At 43.5% G+C, this 16,621-nt stretch overlaps 1 protein-coding gene across 2 annotated transcripts in view; it reads left to right on the forward strand.

The window, feature by feature from the left end:
* LOC126161305 (uncharacterized) overlaps positions 1 to 16,621 on the forward strand; it is an 847,447-nt gene that overhangs the window by 802,642 nt on the left and 28,184 nt on the right. For both annotated transcript variants that reach the window (XM_049917059.1, XM_049917060.1), the window contains one exon: positions 755 to 954. In XM_049917059.1, the coding sequence (XP_049773016.1) occupies positions 755 to 954 (200 nt within the window). The remainder of the gene's footprint in view (positions 1 to 754; positions 955 to 16,621) is intronic.

The raw sequence follows: 16,621 nt of genomic DNA on the forward strand, positions 1-16,621 counted from the left end.
TTTCGTCCTCTATTTCATATGTGCCCTTTTCAGCATTTTAATTTGCATCTTCTACTTTTTTATCTATTTTTATTCCTCCTATTTCACATTTGTCTCTCATCCACTTCTAACTATATTCTGCCTTTATAACAACAAAAACAATTAATTTTTAACAAAATAATTTAATTTTATAGATAAAAATCTACTCACCAAGCAGTGGAAAAACACACACATAAAAGAAGGTTTCAATTAGGCAAGCTTCCATAGGCAGTGGCTCCTTCTTCACGCAGAAGGGTGGAAGGGGAAGGAGGAGGGGTGAAGGAAAAGGTCTGGAGAGGTCTAGGAGAGCGATAGATTTTGGGAAAGTCACCCACCCAGAACTGTGGGTCAGGGGAGGCTTACCACACGGTATGAGAAGGAAAGACTGATTGTTGAGGATTATCCAGTTAAATTATATTCTGCATTTAGTTTTATTAAAATTCTCAATGGCATTGCAACTCGAATAATCTGCTCTCAGTGCTGCCTATGATTCTATGAGTTTTTATGTGTGTGTGTACATACATCAATATAAGGAAAAGATAGATTGTTATGTCTTCTCGTTGCGCCTGTCTGCAACGCAATGTGCCATCTTTATGGTGGTAGCAGTCAATCTTTTCCTTGTATTGTTGATATTTCAACCTGGAGTGTCTGTTGTTAAATACATACATAGTACATGAAATGATTTTGTCTAGGCATTTCTTGTGGTAGTTACTGATTTGCATTTTTCTTTCACTAGGCCCATCAGTCAGTAGACTTGTCACGCTACACAGACATGATCAGAAGTGTAGAACTAGGTACAGGAGCACCTGATCTATTAGGACCAGTTTATGCACCACGTGGAAATATCCAGGTACACTCTCCATACCTGGAAGTGTCTGCCTTCAATCCTCGCAGCAGGACATCGGTCACTGGCCGCAAGCAAGAAAAGCGAACAGGGTAAGCCTCTTTCTGAGCATTTGAAATAAGCTGAGAAAAGCAAAAATTGACAAGTCTGTCGCTTACTATTATTGTTACTTTGATTATTATTCTGTAGTGAAAGGTTGAATCTTACCGCCAGTAGCTGAAATTCCAGTTCGGTTGATACACACATAGTGAAACACCTAATCCTAGGTTTTGGGCCACCCATGAACCACGGACCTTGCTGTTGGTGGGGAGGCTTGTGTGCCTCAACAATACAGATAGCCGTACCGTAGCTGCAACCACAATGGAGGGGTATCTGTTGAGAGGCCAGACAAAAGTGTGGTTCCTGAAGAGGGGCAGCAGCCTATTCAGTAGTTGCAGGGGCAACAGTCTGGATGATTGACTGCTCTGGCCTTCTAACACTAACCAAAACGGACTTGCTGTTCTGGTACTGCGAACGGCTAAAAGCACGGGGAAACTACAACCGTAATTTTTCCCGAGGGCATGCTGCTTTACTGTATGATTAAATGATGATGGCGTCCTCTTGGGTAAAATATTCCGGAGGTAAAATAGTTCCCCATTCGGATCTCCGGGCGGGGACTACTCAAGAGGACGTCGTTATCAGGAGAAAGAAAACTGGTGTTCCACGGATCGGAGCATGGAATGTCAGATCACTTAATCGGGCAGGTAGGTTAGGAAATTTAAAAAGGGAAATGGATAGGGTAAATTTAGATATAGTGGGAATTAGTGAAGTTTGTTGGCAGGAGAAACGAGACTTTTGGAAAGGTGAATACAGAGTTATAAATACAAAATCAAATAGGGGTAATGCAGTAGTAGGTTTAATAATGAATAAAAAATAGGAGTGCGGGTAAGCTACTACAAACAGCATAGTGAACACATTATTGTGGCCGAGATAGACACGAATCCCACACCTACTACAGTAGCACAAGTTTATATGCCAACTAGCTGTGCAGATGACGAAGAAATTGATGAAATGTATGATAAGATAATAGAAATTATTCTGGTAGTGAAGGGAGATGAAAATTTAATAGTCATGGGTGACTGGAATTCGATAGTAGGAAAAGGGAGAGAAGGAAACATACTAGGTGAATATGGACTGGGGCTAAGAAATGGAAGAGGAAGCCGCCTGGTAGAATTTTGCACAGAGCATAACTTAATCATAGCTAACACTTGGTTCAAAAATCATGAAAGAAGGTTGTATACATGGAAGAACCCTGAAGATACTAAAAGGTATCAAATAGATTATATAATGGTAAGACAGAGATTTAGGAACCAGGTTTTAAATTGTAAGACATTACCAGGGGCAGATGTGGATTCTCACCACAATCTATTGGTTATGAACTGTAGATTAAAACTGAAGAAACTGCAAAAAGGTGGGAATTTAAGGAGATGGGACCTGGATAAACTGAAAGAACCAGAGGTTGTACAGAGTTTCAGGGAGAGCATAAGGGAACACTGACAGGAATGGGGGAAAGAAATACAGAAGAAGAAGAATGGGTAGGTTTGAGGGATAAAATAGTGAAGGCAGCAGAGGTCAAGTAGGTAAAAAGACGAGGACTAGTAGAAATCCTTGGGTAACAGAAGAGATAATGAATTTAATTGATGAAAGGAGAAAATACAAAAATGCAGTAAGTGAAGCAGGCAAAAAGGAATACAAACATCTCAAAAATGAGATCACCTGGAAGTGCAAAATGGCTAAGCAGGGATGGCTAGAGGACAAATGTAAGGATGTAGAGGCTTATCTCACTAGGGGTAAGATAGATACTGCCCACAGGAAAATTAAAGAGACCTTTGGAGAAAAGAGAGCCACTTGTATGAATATCAAGAGCTCAGATGGAAACCCAGTTCTAAGCAGAGAAGGGAAAGCAGAAAGGTGGAAGGAGTATATAGAGGGTCTATACAAGGGTAATGTACTTGAGGGCAATGTTACAGAAATGGAAGAGGATGTAGATGAAGATGAAATGGGAGATATGATACTGCGTGAAGAGTTTGACAGAGCACTGAAAGATCTAAGTCGAAACAAGGCCCTAGGAGTAGACAACATTCCATTAGAACTACTGACAGCCTTGGGAGAGCCAGTCCCGACAAAACTGTACCATCTGGTGAGCAAGGTGTATGAGACAGGCGAAATACCCTCAGACTTCAAGAAGAATATAATAATTCCAATCCCAAAGATAGCAGGCGTTGACAGATGTGAAAATTACCGAACTATCAGTTTAATAAGTCACGGCTGCAAAATACTAACATGAATTATTTACAGACAAATGGAAAAACTGGTAGAAGCCGACCTTGGGGAAGATCAGTTTGGATTGCATAGAAATATGGGAACACGTGAGGCAATACTGACCCTACGACTTATTTTAGAAGATAGATTAAGAAAAGGCAAACCTTCGTTCCTAGCATTTGCAGACTTAGAGAAAGCTTTTGACAATGTAGACTGGAATACTTTCTTTCAAATTCTGAAGGTGGCGGGGGTAAAATACAGGGAGCGAAAGGCTATTTACAATTTGTACAGAAACCAGATGGCAGAGTGGATGGGCATGAAAGGGAAGCAGTGGTTGGGAAGGGAGTGAGACAGGGTTGTAGCCTGTCCCCGAAGTTATTTAATCTGTATATTCAGCAAGCAGTAAAGGAAACAAAAGAAAAATTCGGAGTAGGTATTAAAGTCCATGGAGAAGAAATAAAAACTTTGAAGTTCGCCGATGACATTGTAATTCTGTCAGAGATAGCAAAGGACTTGGAAGATCAGTTGAATGGAATGGACACTGTCTTGAAAGGAGGGTGTAAGATGAACATCAACAAAAGCAAAATGAGGATAGTGGAATGAAGTTGAATTAAGTCGGGTGATGCTGAGGTAATTAGATTAGAAAATGAGACACTTAAAGTAGTAAAGGAGTTTTGTTATTTGCGGAGCAAAATAACTGATGATGGTCGAAGTAGAGAGGATATAAAATGTAGACTGGCAATGGCAAGGAAAGAGTTTCTGAGGAAGAAAAATTTGTTAACATTGAGTGTAGATTTAAATGTCAGGAAGTCGTTTCTGAAAGTATTTGTATGAAGTGTAGCCATGTATGGAAGTGAAACATGGATGATAAATAGTTTGGACAAGAAGAGAATAGAAGCTTTCGAAATGTGGTGCTACAGAAGAATGCTGAAGATTAGGTGGGTATATCACATAACTAATGAGGAGGTATTGAATAGAATTGGGGAGAAGAGGAGTTTGTGGCACAACTTGACTAGAAGAAGGGATCGGTTGGTAGGACATGTTCTGAGGCATCAAGGGATCACCAACTTAGTATTGCAGGGCAGTGTGGAGGGTAAAAATCATAGAGGGAGACCAAGAGATGAATACACTAAGCAGATTCAGAAGGATGTAGGCTGCAGTAGGTACTGGGAGATGAAGAAGTTCGCACAGGATAGAGTAGCCTGGAGAGCTGCATCACACCAGTCTCAGGTCTGAAGACCACAACAACAACAACAACAACAACAAAAACAGGTTTTGGAATTATTAGGTCTTTCCTTGGGGAGAGAAAAGAAATAGGTTTTGCTAGGTTAGAAAGTAGCAGCAGCTTTCAAGATCCCAGGGTGAGAGAGAGAGCTACATAGGTAATTTTTTGAAAACTATCTTTTACATCGCCATTAACTGCATTTGCATATCTCTCTCTCTCTCTCTCTCTCTCTCTCTCTCTCTCTCTCTCTCTCTGTCTCTCTTTCTCTCTCTCTCTCTCTCTCTCTCTCTGTGTGTGTGTGTGTGTGTGTGTGTGTGTGTGTGTGTGTGTGTGTGTCGTTGATTTTTGTTGTACCTATCTGTGACTCAGCATCTCTGCTATATGGTAAGTGACGACTTTCCTTTTCGTAATATAGTACACTGTTTGTAATGTACATTAATTACTGCTGTCAAAATTTAGGCCGTGATTATTCTTCATAATGTTTGAGATGTAGAGTAAACATGGAACTGACAAGTCAAGGAGTCTACAATAGGTGTCATTTGTTATTTCTAAGATCATAATTATATATATTTGTGAAATGCAGCCATATAATTATTTAAACTACATTTCAGTATCATTTTAAGAGCTGTCAACAATTTTGTAGAAAAATAATGGCAAGAGATCAGAAGGAGACACCAAAAGAAATTTCAAGCACTCTTATTTAACAATAATGCTTAGAAGAAAAGAATAGCAATAATAATTTAAAGTTTTATGACAGAGCTGTCAAACCATCAAGTGTAGACCTGAGTGCAAAAGAACACAGCTTACTATGTCAGGTATTTAGCTATAAATCAGCTCACGAACCAAAACCCTGTAATATTTTATCTATGATAGGCCATATTAAAGTAGCATCAGATGACCCAAAAATTCCAATTGTTGAACAGAATAGTATTACAAGCAAAGCAGCCAAGATTATTGACAGATACAGCAAAAATAATATACATAAAAAATGAAAGCAAATGTTATTGCAGAGTTTACATAATATTAACAAAAAATTAATTGCTCATAATACTATGGCGAGGCAGATGAATAGGATATAGTTGTCCTTATGAAAAACAAAAAACGGAATATATCCAAAACCATACTCTTCTTCAATACAAATGGCTTATGCATATCAATAGGGATCTCAATAAAAAATATCAAGCATGAGCTTAGAAAGCTCTACCCATGTGTAGATTTCTGCTTAGTAATAGAGAAAATGACCCAAACTGTGATCCCAATCCAAGGTTCACAAAGAACGTGGCGCTGTCAGACCAGTTGTAATTGTATCAACAATACAATATATTTATTAAGCAAAAAGCTGAAGCTTATCATTAACCACAGTTATATGTCTGAGAAAATGTTCACAATTAAAAACTCAGTAGAACCAATAAATCAGATCAACTAATGGCAGATTCTTCTCATTAGATGTCACTAATATGTACCCCAACATCCTGATAGCTGAAACTGTATCCATTATCAAAAATGAACTTATTCAGTATTCAATAAAATGAATTTAAAAAAAGTGATGAATAACCTGACCTTATTGAATTAGTTCTGCCACAGAACTATTTTTCCCTGAACAAACAGAAGGCCTACCGTATTTACTCGAATCTAAGCCACACTCGAATCTAAGCCGCACCTGAAAAATGAGACTCGAAATAAAGGGGAAAAAAAAAATTCCCAAATCTAAGCCGCACCTGAAATTTGAGACTCGAAATTCAAGGGGAGAGAAAAGTTTTAGGCCGCACCTCCAAATCGAAACAAAGTTGGTCCATTGTAATATGAGACACAATTTAGGTCGAATGAATGACGATACAGCTACAGTAGTTTGGTTTGAGTCGAAAGCTTAGCAGTTAAGCTTTACCAGGTAGCCATTGCTATGCGTCAGGCGCTCCATCCGTATTTATACGGATACCCTTCCTTTTTCACGTGCTTCGTCTGGTTTGAATCGATTGCTCATTTTGCTTTGATCTGTTAAGTGCCGTTTTCTATGTTATAGGTGTTTACGTCAGTCACTCTAAGCTGAAAATGCATTACTATACTGTGTCATGCATAGTTTGTTGCATTCTGATAGTTCGTGTTTACGGCCTGTCGCTGCTCGCGGCATGGCTTGCTTTTGTGCGCGCTACCGCCGCCTGCAATTTAAAAAAGAGAGGAATCGTCTCCTTAGCGAAACAATGGCAAGAGACTGCTATTTGTTGTTACTTACACTGCTGCTTTCTTTGATAATGATCAACAAGAACCAAATAATAGACTGCGTATGATAGAACATGTTCTGAACAAGAGTTTGGCGAAAATTTTTCTCCGTTTGAAAATCTTTGCGGCTGCTTCTTTAGTACATCAAATTCTGCACAGAAATTAGTCATCTTAGATTTAAAAATCTCGTCAGTTGCCGTGCTTCATTTCTGACTGTATCGCTATTAGGCATAAGAGTAATACGAATATAAACATGACACGATACGTATATTCTTCTGCTTTTGCTGTTGTCTCACTCTACTTTCGTAGTTTATTTGGCAGACAGGATTTAAATGAGATAGAAGCAAACACGAAAGAATACATGGCAAAATGTTTATATTCATATTATTCTTATGGTGAAGAGAATACTGCATGTGATTCACATTTCATCAGGTTCCTATTAGCAACCATCTCTTCTCACAGGTAGGAAAACATTCAGAACGTAGAGTTGGCCATATTGACAAAAATCCCAGTATTACCAGTCGGATTTTCGTAGTACATTGAAATTCGAAGATGAACAATATGGAATTTGTATTTACTTTGTTGGATTATGTATGAAAAAGCAGTGGTCGAAACTCGGGCGGAGAAAAAAAGCTCGTCTTCCAATTTTTATTTTTTCGAAACTCGGGCGGAGAAAAAAAGCTCGTCTTCCAATTTTTATTTTTTCGAAACTCGGGCGGAGAAAAAAAGCTCGTCTTCCAATTTTTATTTTTTTTTTTTTAATTTTATTTACTGACACAGCGGTTTTGGCGCCAGTATTTATCTTTGTGCCTACAAAGGATGCCTGTGTAGCGCTACATATATTTGACGGCAGAAGTTAGTTGTGGCGGCACCTATCAACATTTTTCAGAACTTCCGCTTGCTTTGCACTCGATTCTAAGCCGCAGGCGGTTTTTTGGATTACAAAAACTGGAAAAAAAGTGTGGCTTAGATTCAAGTAAATACGGTACCTATGGGGAACTGCCTGTCAGGAACACATTTTTAGATCGTATCAAAAACAATTTTTTTTTTCAAAATTCCAGTGTCCTGACTGTTGGTAGGTTTGTGGAGGTTGAAGGGACTAGTCTACAAAGGCTATCAGTCCCTTTTTCCACGATCGTGGAACACGCACAAGGAACAAAAACTAGCAATGGAGATGACAAGGGATGATACGGAACAAGAAAGACATAGACAAAGACCAGAAAAGAGGAATTAAAAACACACAGTATTACAGTGGTTGGCCAACCATGGAAACAAAAAAAGGAAAAGCCAAACACCAAGAGACACACTAAAGAGCCCAATCTGAAACCGTAGGCCAAAGGCCAGTCTCAACACAAAAGAAAGAGACAAACCCTCAGATCGAGTGATAAAAGTGCAAACTTCTGTCTGAGCGCAGTTAGAAGCGGACAGTCCAACAAAATGTGGACCACTGTCAATGCTGAACCACAGCGATAGAGAGGTGGGTCCTTGCGGTCCAATAAATAAATGTGCGTCATCCATCTGTGGCCAATGCACAGCCAGCAGAGTCCTTGCGAAAGGCCTGCAAGGAGGAGTGCCACACACCGTCAGCCTCCTTGACGCTCTGAAGTTTGTTGGGTGAAGGCGGAGTGCACCATTTATCATGCTAGGTACCAAGGACCTTCTGCCGAATAATTGAACGGAGATCACACTCCAAAAGGCCAATCTCCAAAGCCACTGCACCGACAGCCTGTTTGGCCAGTGTGTCAACACGTTCATTACCCAGGATGCTGACATGACCTCGGGTTCACATAAAAACCACAGAGCATCCGCAACGAGCAAGAGTATGGATGGACTCCTGGATAGCCATCAACAGACGAGAGTGAGGAAAACATTGGTCGATAGCTTGTAAACTGCTCAGAGAGTCACTACAGATAATGAAGGATTCACCTGAGCAGGAGCAGATATATTCTAGGGCGCAAGAGGCCAGCTCGGCAGTGAAAACACTGAAGCCAGCTGGCAATGAGCATTGTTCAGAATAATACCCAAGAGTAAGAGCATAACCAACTCGACCAGCGACCATCGAACCGTCGGTATAGACCACATCAGAGCCATCAAATGCGGCAAGGATGGAATGAAAGTGGCGGTGGAGGGCTCAGGAGGGACTGAGTCCTTCGGGCCCTGTACCAAATCCAGCCGAAGGCATTGGTGGGGCACACACCACAGGGGTATACGTGTATGGACCCGGAAAAGAGGGAGAGGGAAAAACTCAGGCCCAGAGAGAAGAGTCCAGACGCAAACCGTGATCGTACGCCCTGACTGGGGCCACCATTCTGGAAGATGGATGACCGAGTTGGGGAACAGGAGATGGTAATTTGGATCCCCAGGCAAGCTACAAACATGTGCAGCATAAGCGGCCAGCATAAGTGGCCAGTAGTCGCACCGGATCCGCAATGGAAGGACACCAGCCTCCACAAGTAGGCTATTTATAGGGCTTGTGTGGATAGCTTCAGTTGGTAGTCGGATCCCGCAGTAAAGTATGGGGTCAAGCAACTGCAATGCGGAAGGCGATGCTGAACTGTAAGCCAGCCTCCCATAGTCGAGACGAGACTGAATCAACACCTGATACAGTCATAGAAGATCGGCACCCCATCTGGTGTGACTCAACCAATAAAGAGTGTTAAGATGGCGCCACAACATTTGTTTAAGCTGCCAAATATGAGGGAGCCAAGTCAACTGGGCATAAAAAAGCAAGCCCAAAAACCGATGCGTCTCCACCATGACAAGAGGTTCGCAGTCAAGATAAAGCCGAGGCTAAGGGTGAACAGTTCGATGCCGGCAGAAATGCATTACGCAGGTCTTGGCAGTCGAGAACTGGGAGCCGTGCATGACGGCCCAAGACTGTGTCCTGCGGATAGCGCCCTGTATCTGCCATTCAGCAACTGCAATGCCACTACGGTCAAAAGTCAGCAGCATACAAAGAAGCCGATATGGATGTTCCCACAGCTGCAGCTAGCCCATTGATAGCAACTAAAAAGAGGCAGACACTCAAGACAGTCTTGGAGGACCCCATTCTTCTGGACTCGGGAGGAACTATGGGAGGAACCAACTTGCACACGGAAGGAACGAAGTGACGGAAAATTTTGAATAAAAAGCAGGAGCAGGCTCCTAAGACCCCACCCATGAACCGTGGTGAGGATGTGATGTCACCACATCGTATCGTATCCCTTCTGCATGTCAAAGAAGATGGCAACCAGATGCTGACGGCGGGCAAATGCCCTGCGGATGGCAGACTCCAGTCAGACTAGATTATCGGTGGCTGAGCGGCCCTTAAGGAACTTACCCCAGGACGGAGCCAGAAAGCCCCGAGACTCAAGTAGCCAACTCAACCTCCGGCTCACCGTGCATTCGAGCAACTTGCACATTAATGTTGGTGAGGCTAATGGGGCGCTTGTGTCCACCTCCAGGAGGTTCTTGCCAGGCTTCAAAACTGGGATGATAATGCTTTCCTGCCATTGAGAGGGGAACTCACCCTCAACCCTGATACGTTTGAAAAGGTCGAAAAGGTATCGCTGGCAGTCCACCGAGAGGTGTTCGAGCATCTGATAGTGGATGCGATCCAACCCGGGAGCCATATCAGGGCAAGTGGCTAGGGCACTTTGGAATTCCCACTCACTGAATGGAGCACTGTACGATTTGGGGTGGCATGTATGGAATGAAAGGCTCTGACTTTCCAACCGCTCTTTCAGGGAGCAGAAAGCCAGTGGATAATTCATAGAAGCAGAACTCTGAGCATAATGCTCTGCTAAGAGTTTTGCAATTGTGTCTGATTCAGTACAGACTGCTCCATTTAGGGACAGCCCAGGTACGCTGATGGGTGTCTGATACCCATAGAGTCACCTAATCTTGCACCAAACCTGTGATGGAGAGGTACGAGTGCCAGTGATGGAGACATACCGTTCCCAGCACTCCTGCTTCCGTCAACAAATAAGGCGTCGGGCTCGGGCACGGAGCCGTTTAAAGGTAATGAGGTGTTCCCATGATGGGTGCTGCTTATGATGCTGGAGGGCCCGCCAACAATCTCTAATCACCTCAGCTATCTCCGGTGACCACCGAGGCACAGTCCTCCACCGAGGGGAGCCGGAAGAACAGGGAATTGCAGATTCCGCGGCAGAAATGATGCCACTGGTGACCGTGTGAACCACCACATCAATGGCGCCATGAGAAAGAGGCACAAGAGTGGCAATTGAGGCGAATGAGTCCCAGCCAGCCTTATTCGAAGCCCATCTGGGATGGCGCCCAGGTGAGTGATGGTGGGGCAGTGACAGAAAGCTCGGAAAGTGGTCACTACTGCCCAAGTAGTGACAAACAGTAGAAGGCAAGGGCGGCAGACCGAAAGGTTGACGGCTGAGTACGTGCCGTGCACCACACTGAAATGTGTGGAGGCACCATTATTTAAAAGAGAAAGGTCGAGCTGTGCCAACACTTGCTCAATGACAGTGCCTGGGCCCGTTGCCACCGATCCACCTCACAAAGGTTTATGGGCATTAAAGTCACCCAATAACAGAAAAGGTGGCGGCAATTGGGCTGTCAGTGCAGCCAATACATGCTGTGGGACATCACCATCTGGTGGAAGATAGAGACCACAGACAGTAACAGCCTGAGGCGTACACACCTGAACATCGACAGCCCCTAAAGTTGTCTGAAAAGAGTTAAGTCTGTACCCTCTCATAAGCTGCTCGATCCTTACAATAACCCCAATAGCCTCGGAGGGCGGGGGTTCACATCGCCGGAAACCAAGTTTCCTGGAGAGCAATGCAGAAGAAAGGGTGAAGGCTGAGAAGTTGTCGGAGCTCAGCAAGGTTGTGGAAAAAACCACTGCAATTCCACTAGATGATGACATTGTCCGCGACTGAAAAAGGCGTGAAGAGACCGAGGAGGCAGATTACACTGCTGGATCACCTGCTGCCACCAATTGAGTACCCGTGTGATCGACTTCCGTGGTGTCTGAGTGTCCAGTGAGATCTAGGTCCTCAGTGGACGCCAGAATCTCCACTCCATCCTCAGATGCAGAGCTTGTAGATTGCAGTGGGGTGGTTGCCACCGCAAGTTCCTTGGTCTTAGAGGTCTTCTTCTTGGACTCTTCTCACTGCTCCTCGGGTTTCACTGGCTGGGAGGGTTTCACTGATTCAGTCTCCAGGACTGAGGAGGATCGTGAAGCCCTACGACCAGCTGCTTGTGGGCACTTACGCTACTGGTGGGCATCATCCTTCCCACTGGTGACAACCTGGGAAGGGAGGGACCCTAGGGACCCCTTCTGAGCGAGAGGAGCCAAAGGAGTTGGATGCTTCTCCGGCTTAGAAGTGGGGACAGATGTTCCCAATGGGTGGGGGGGTTTGTTCTGGAAGTAGGTGGCGCAGGAACAACAGGGAGGGTAGTGACCCCCCACGGTCAAGGGGGCAGGTGTAGTCTTATGGCTCAGGGAGCCGACTGGAATTCGCTGAACTGATGGGACTATCACTATTGTCACAGTGGTGGCATAAGAGGAAGTCATTCACATGGGATGGAGTCATTTATATTTCCTCTTAGCCTCAGTCTAGGTCAGTCGGTCCAGGGTCTTATATTCCATGATTTTCCGCTCTTTCTGTAAAATCCTGCGGTCTGGCGAGCACGTTGAATGAAGCTCTCTGCAGTTGATGCAGATGGGAGGCAGGGCACATGGTGTTTTGGGATTTGATGGCCATCCTCAACCTTGACATGTGAAGCCGGAAGTACAGCGGAAAGACGTACGGCCGAACTTCCAGCACTTAAAGCACTGCATCGGGGGAGTGATACAGGGCTTGACATTACAGCGGTAGACCATCACCTCGATCTTCTCGGGCAATGTATCACCATCGAAGCCCAAGATGAAGGCACCGGTGGCAACCTGATTATCCCACGGACCCCGATGAACGTGCCGGTCGAAATAAACACCTCGCCACTCTAAATTGGCACACAGCTCATCATGAGACTGCAAGAAAAGGTCCCTGTGGAATATAATTCCCACGACCATATTTAAACTCGTATGGGGCACGATGGTAACTGAAACATCCCCCAACTTGTCACAAGCGAGTAATGCCCGTCACTGGGCAGAGGATGCTGTTTTTATCAAAACTGACCAGAGCGCATTTTAGACAAGCCCTCCACCTCCCCAAACTTGTCCTCTAAATGCTTTACAAAGAACTGAGGGTTCATGGACACAAAGGATTCCCCATCAGCTCCCATACATACTAGGTAGCGGGGCAAATATGCTTCACTGCCATTCTTTCCCTTTCATTCCTCCCTTCGTGTGGCCAGAGAGGGAAACGATTTGGAGTCATATGTGTTTGCATTAAATTGACCCCTGGAATGCTTAGAGACTGCTGGCAGCTGGCCACCAGCAAGAGAAGATGTGCCACACTTCATTGTGTGTCATCCGCCCTGATGCCACCCACTCTGACCTAGCCCCCTCCCCACAGGTGCCACCCAGCCGCAGCAAGGGTCACCTTGCAGGATGGCCATTGCTGTGAGCCCGATGCCCCAGGGAGATAGGCATCTACTCCTTGGCATACGTGGGGAGTTAATGGCACAGGCATCAGCAGAGTGATCCTTGTGTTGTCAGGCGGCTACAACTAACTGGGTACATGGCGACCCCACCACAACGGACTGGCTACCGTGTTGCATATCAGGTGCAAAGAAGTCTACGGTCGTCGTCGGTGGCGGCGCAGAAAACGACACTGCATAGTGCATGGCAGAAACTGCACCCAGGAATATATCCTCGCCCAAGAGATGGAGAATGAGCGCGACTGCAATTCGACGACGAGAAAGTGGGCTAAAGATCTCAACATACTATGGGCACGATGCACCATGTAAGGTGCCCTACCCCAATTGGCTCGCTCTTCAGAAAAATTTGGAAATATGAAGGTCAAACCCTACAGGGGACCATCACATAAAGGCTGAAATGTGTGAGACACCTTTTAGTCACCTCTTATGGCAGGCAGGAATACCACGGGCCTGTTCTAACCCCCGGAGGGGGGGGGGTATGACCTGACTAAGAAAGTCATATACTGTTGCCGTTATAGAGACGATACACTAATCTTGTTTGATGGCACTCTTGATGAAGCTAATACGTGTTACCAGTGACTTAGTCAGTTACATAAGAACATTACCATCACCATAGAACATGAAGAAAATGGGAGTACTGACTTTTTGGACCTCACAGTTAAAAAGAGAAGGAGATACCCACCTTTTCAACATATTCTGGAAACCCACTACATCTGACTGCATAACTCACAGCTGTTATTACCATCCACAATCCCATAAACAGTTATTTTGCCACTCAGCAATTGACATGTTAATCAAATACCCTATAAACAAGGTGAATACCAAAAAACGCACGCACGCACACACACACACACACACACACACACACACAAAACACTCAAAGAACATAGTAGGAGTAGAAGTCAGATTACATTAGAAAAGAGCAAGCAAGTAGAAAAAGGTAAGTTTATAACATTACTGTACTGGGATCACATTTCTGACAAAATGAGTCATTCATTTTGAAAAACTAGACTGCAAATCAGCTTCAGAACAGAGAACAATGTAAGATCTCTTTTATACACAGTATTGATAAGAGCCAAATATATAACATGTTAGGGGTGTATAAACAATATTATAAAAAGGAAAGTTTCTACACACCATATAGTGGAGACCCTGAGTTGCAGATAAGCACAACAAGAAGACTGTCACAAATGACGCCTTCGGCCAGTAATATGATCGTCAAAAATAGATGACACTCAGAGGTTGAGGCCAGGAGAGTTACGGGCATGTAGGAGAGTTCCGACCTGTGCAGTTGAGAAAAGCTGGTGTTGGTGGTACAGGCTGAGAAGCAGTCGTTGAAATGAAGGATGTCACGTTTGGCAGCATGCTCAGCAACACGGTGGTTCACTCGTTTCTCGGCCACAGTTTGTCAGTGGCCATTCGTGCCGACAGTCAGCTTGTCGGTTGTCGTGCCCACAAAGAATGCAGCACAGTGGCCGCAGCTTAGCTTGTAGATCACGTGACTGGTATCATATGTAGCCCTGCCTTTGATGGGATAGGTGACGTTTGTGACCAGACTGGAGTAGGTGGTGGTGGGAGGATGTATGGTACAGGTTTTACAACTAGGTCTATTACAGGGGTACGAGCTATTGAGGTTCGAGGTCGGGAGCAAGGGTTGTGTAGGGATGGACAAGTATATTGTGTGGACGGTGGAATACCACTGTGGGAGGGGTGGGAAGGTTAGTGGGCAGGATATTTATCATTTCAGGGCACAATGAGAGGTAGTTGAAACCCTGGCGGAGAATGTAATTCGGTTGTTCCAGTCCTGGGTGGTACTGAGTTTTGAGGGGAATCCTCCTCTGTGGCCGGACAGTGGTACTTTGGGAGGTGGTGTGAGACTGGAGATTTGTTTTTGCACAAGGTTGGGAGGACAATTACGGTCTGTGAAGGCTTCAGTTGCCTAGGGGTGTATAAAGTAACATGTAGTGATTGTGATAAATTTATGTGGGGCAAAAGGGAAGAGCTTCAAAAAAAGATTTAGAGAACATAACTAATGTCAGTGAATCCAATTCCTCTGCATTCAATGCTCACTGAAGAGAATACAGGCATCCTGCTAATGACATTAACAAAAACGTCACCATTTTCCACAAAGCACAAAAAGGCACCTTATTAAATATTCTAGAAGAAATTGAAGTATTCATACAATTGAAAAACAACAACACAATATGCTTAATGAACAAATTGAGTTACAGAATAAGATGTATATACAAAATTTTAACAATGTTTTAACCAAATAAGTTTGGCTTGGAGTCTACATCCTGCATGTAAAAATTGTCTAATGTGACATGATGTGTTGGATTATTTTGCAGTCTTATATCTTTTGTATATTCTACCTTCACATGCCAGTTGTCAAAAATTGTAATTTATACATGAATGCATCTAGCAGACATATATAAGAGTGATCTTAGAACTAGTAAAAGACAGCTATTGTAGAGTCCATGACCTGTTAGTTCCTTGTTTACTCTATATAACAGTTATATCAAACATTATCAAGAATAGTCACTGCCTAAAATTTGACAGCAGTAATATATATAACTAACTGTGTACTATGTTAGTGAACATAGTTGTCTGTTTCTCTGTATCATATGCCACTGATGATGGATTATAAACCTGAAAACTAGTTTTGGCAAACAAAACATTTCTAGTGCATGGTGTATAGAAGATGTCTTTTAATACATTTTCATGTGGACTTTGCTTCCTTGTTCAGGATTCAGACTGGTGTTACGAACACTATCAGTAAGGTATTCAAAAAGCTTCTGTCTATGTACAGTAAGAAACTAGGAATCCCTACCAGCAAAAGAACAATGACATAACTTATTAATGACTTTTTCAACAAATTGTTTGGATATCTACATTCAGGAATTTACAATTTCTATTAGCTATTTAGCAAGTAGAAGTACTTTTCATTAAGCTGTATAACAGACAATAATGAAATGCTTATAATAGAATAATAGAGGGAAACATTCCACGTGGGAAAAATATATCTAAAAAGAAAGATGATGAGACTTACCAAACAAAAGCGCTGGCAGGTCGATAGACACACAAACATACACACAAAATTCAAGCTTCCGCAACAAACTGTTGCCTCATCAGGAAAGAGGGAAGGAGAAGGAAAGACGAAAGGATGTGGGTTTTAAGGGAGAGGGTAAGGAATCATTCCAGTCCCGGGAGCGGAAAGACTTACCTTAGGGGGAAAAAGGGACGGGTATACACTCGCACACACACACATATCCATCCACACATATACAGACACAAGCAGACATATTTAAAGACCATTATTTTGGTCTTTAAATATGTCAGCTTGTGTCTGTATATGTGTGGATGGATATGTGTGTGTGTGCGAGTGTATACCCGTCCCTTTTTCCCCCTAAGGTAAGTCTTTCTGCTCCCGGGACTGGAATGATTCCTTACCCTCTCCC

Source organism: Schistocerca cancellata, chromosome 2 (genome assembly GCF_023864275.1).
Source record: "Schistocerca cancellata isolate TAMUIC-IGC-003103 chromosome 2, iqSchCanc2.1, whole genome shotgun sequence".
Lineage (NCBI taxonomy): Eukaryota > Metazoa > Arthropoda > Insecta > Orthoptera > Acrididae > Schistocerca > Schistocerca cancellata.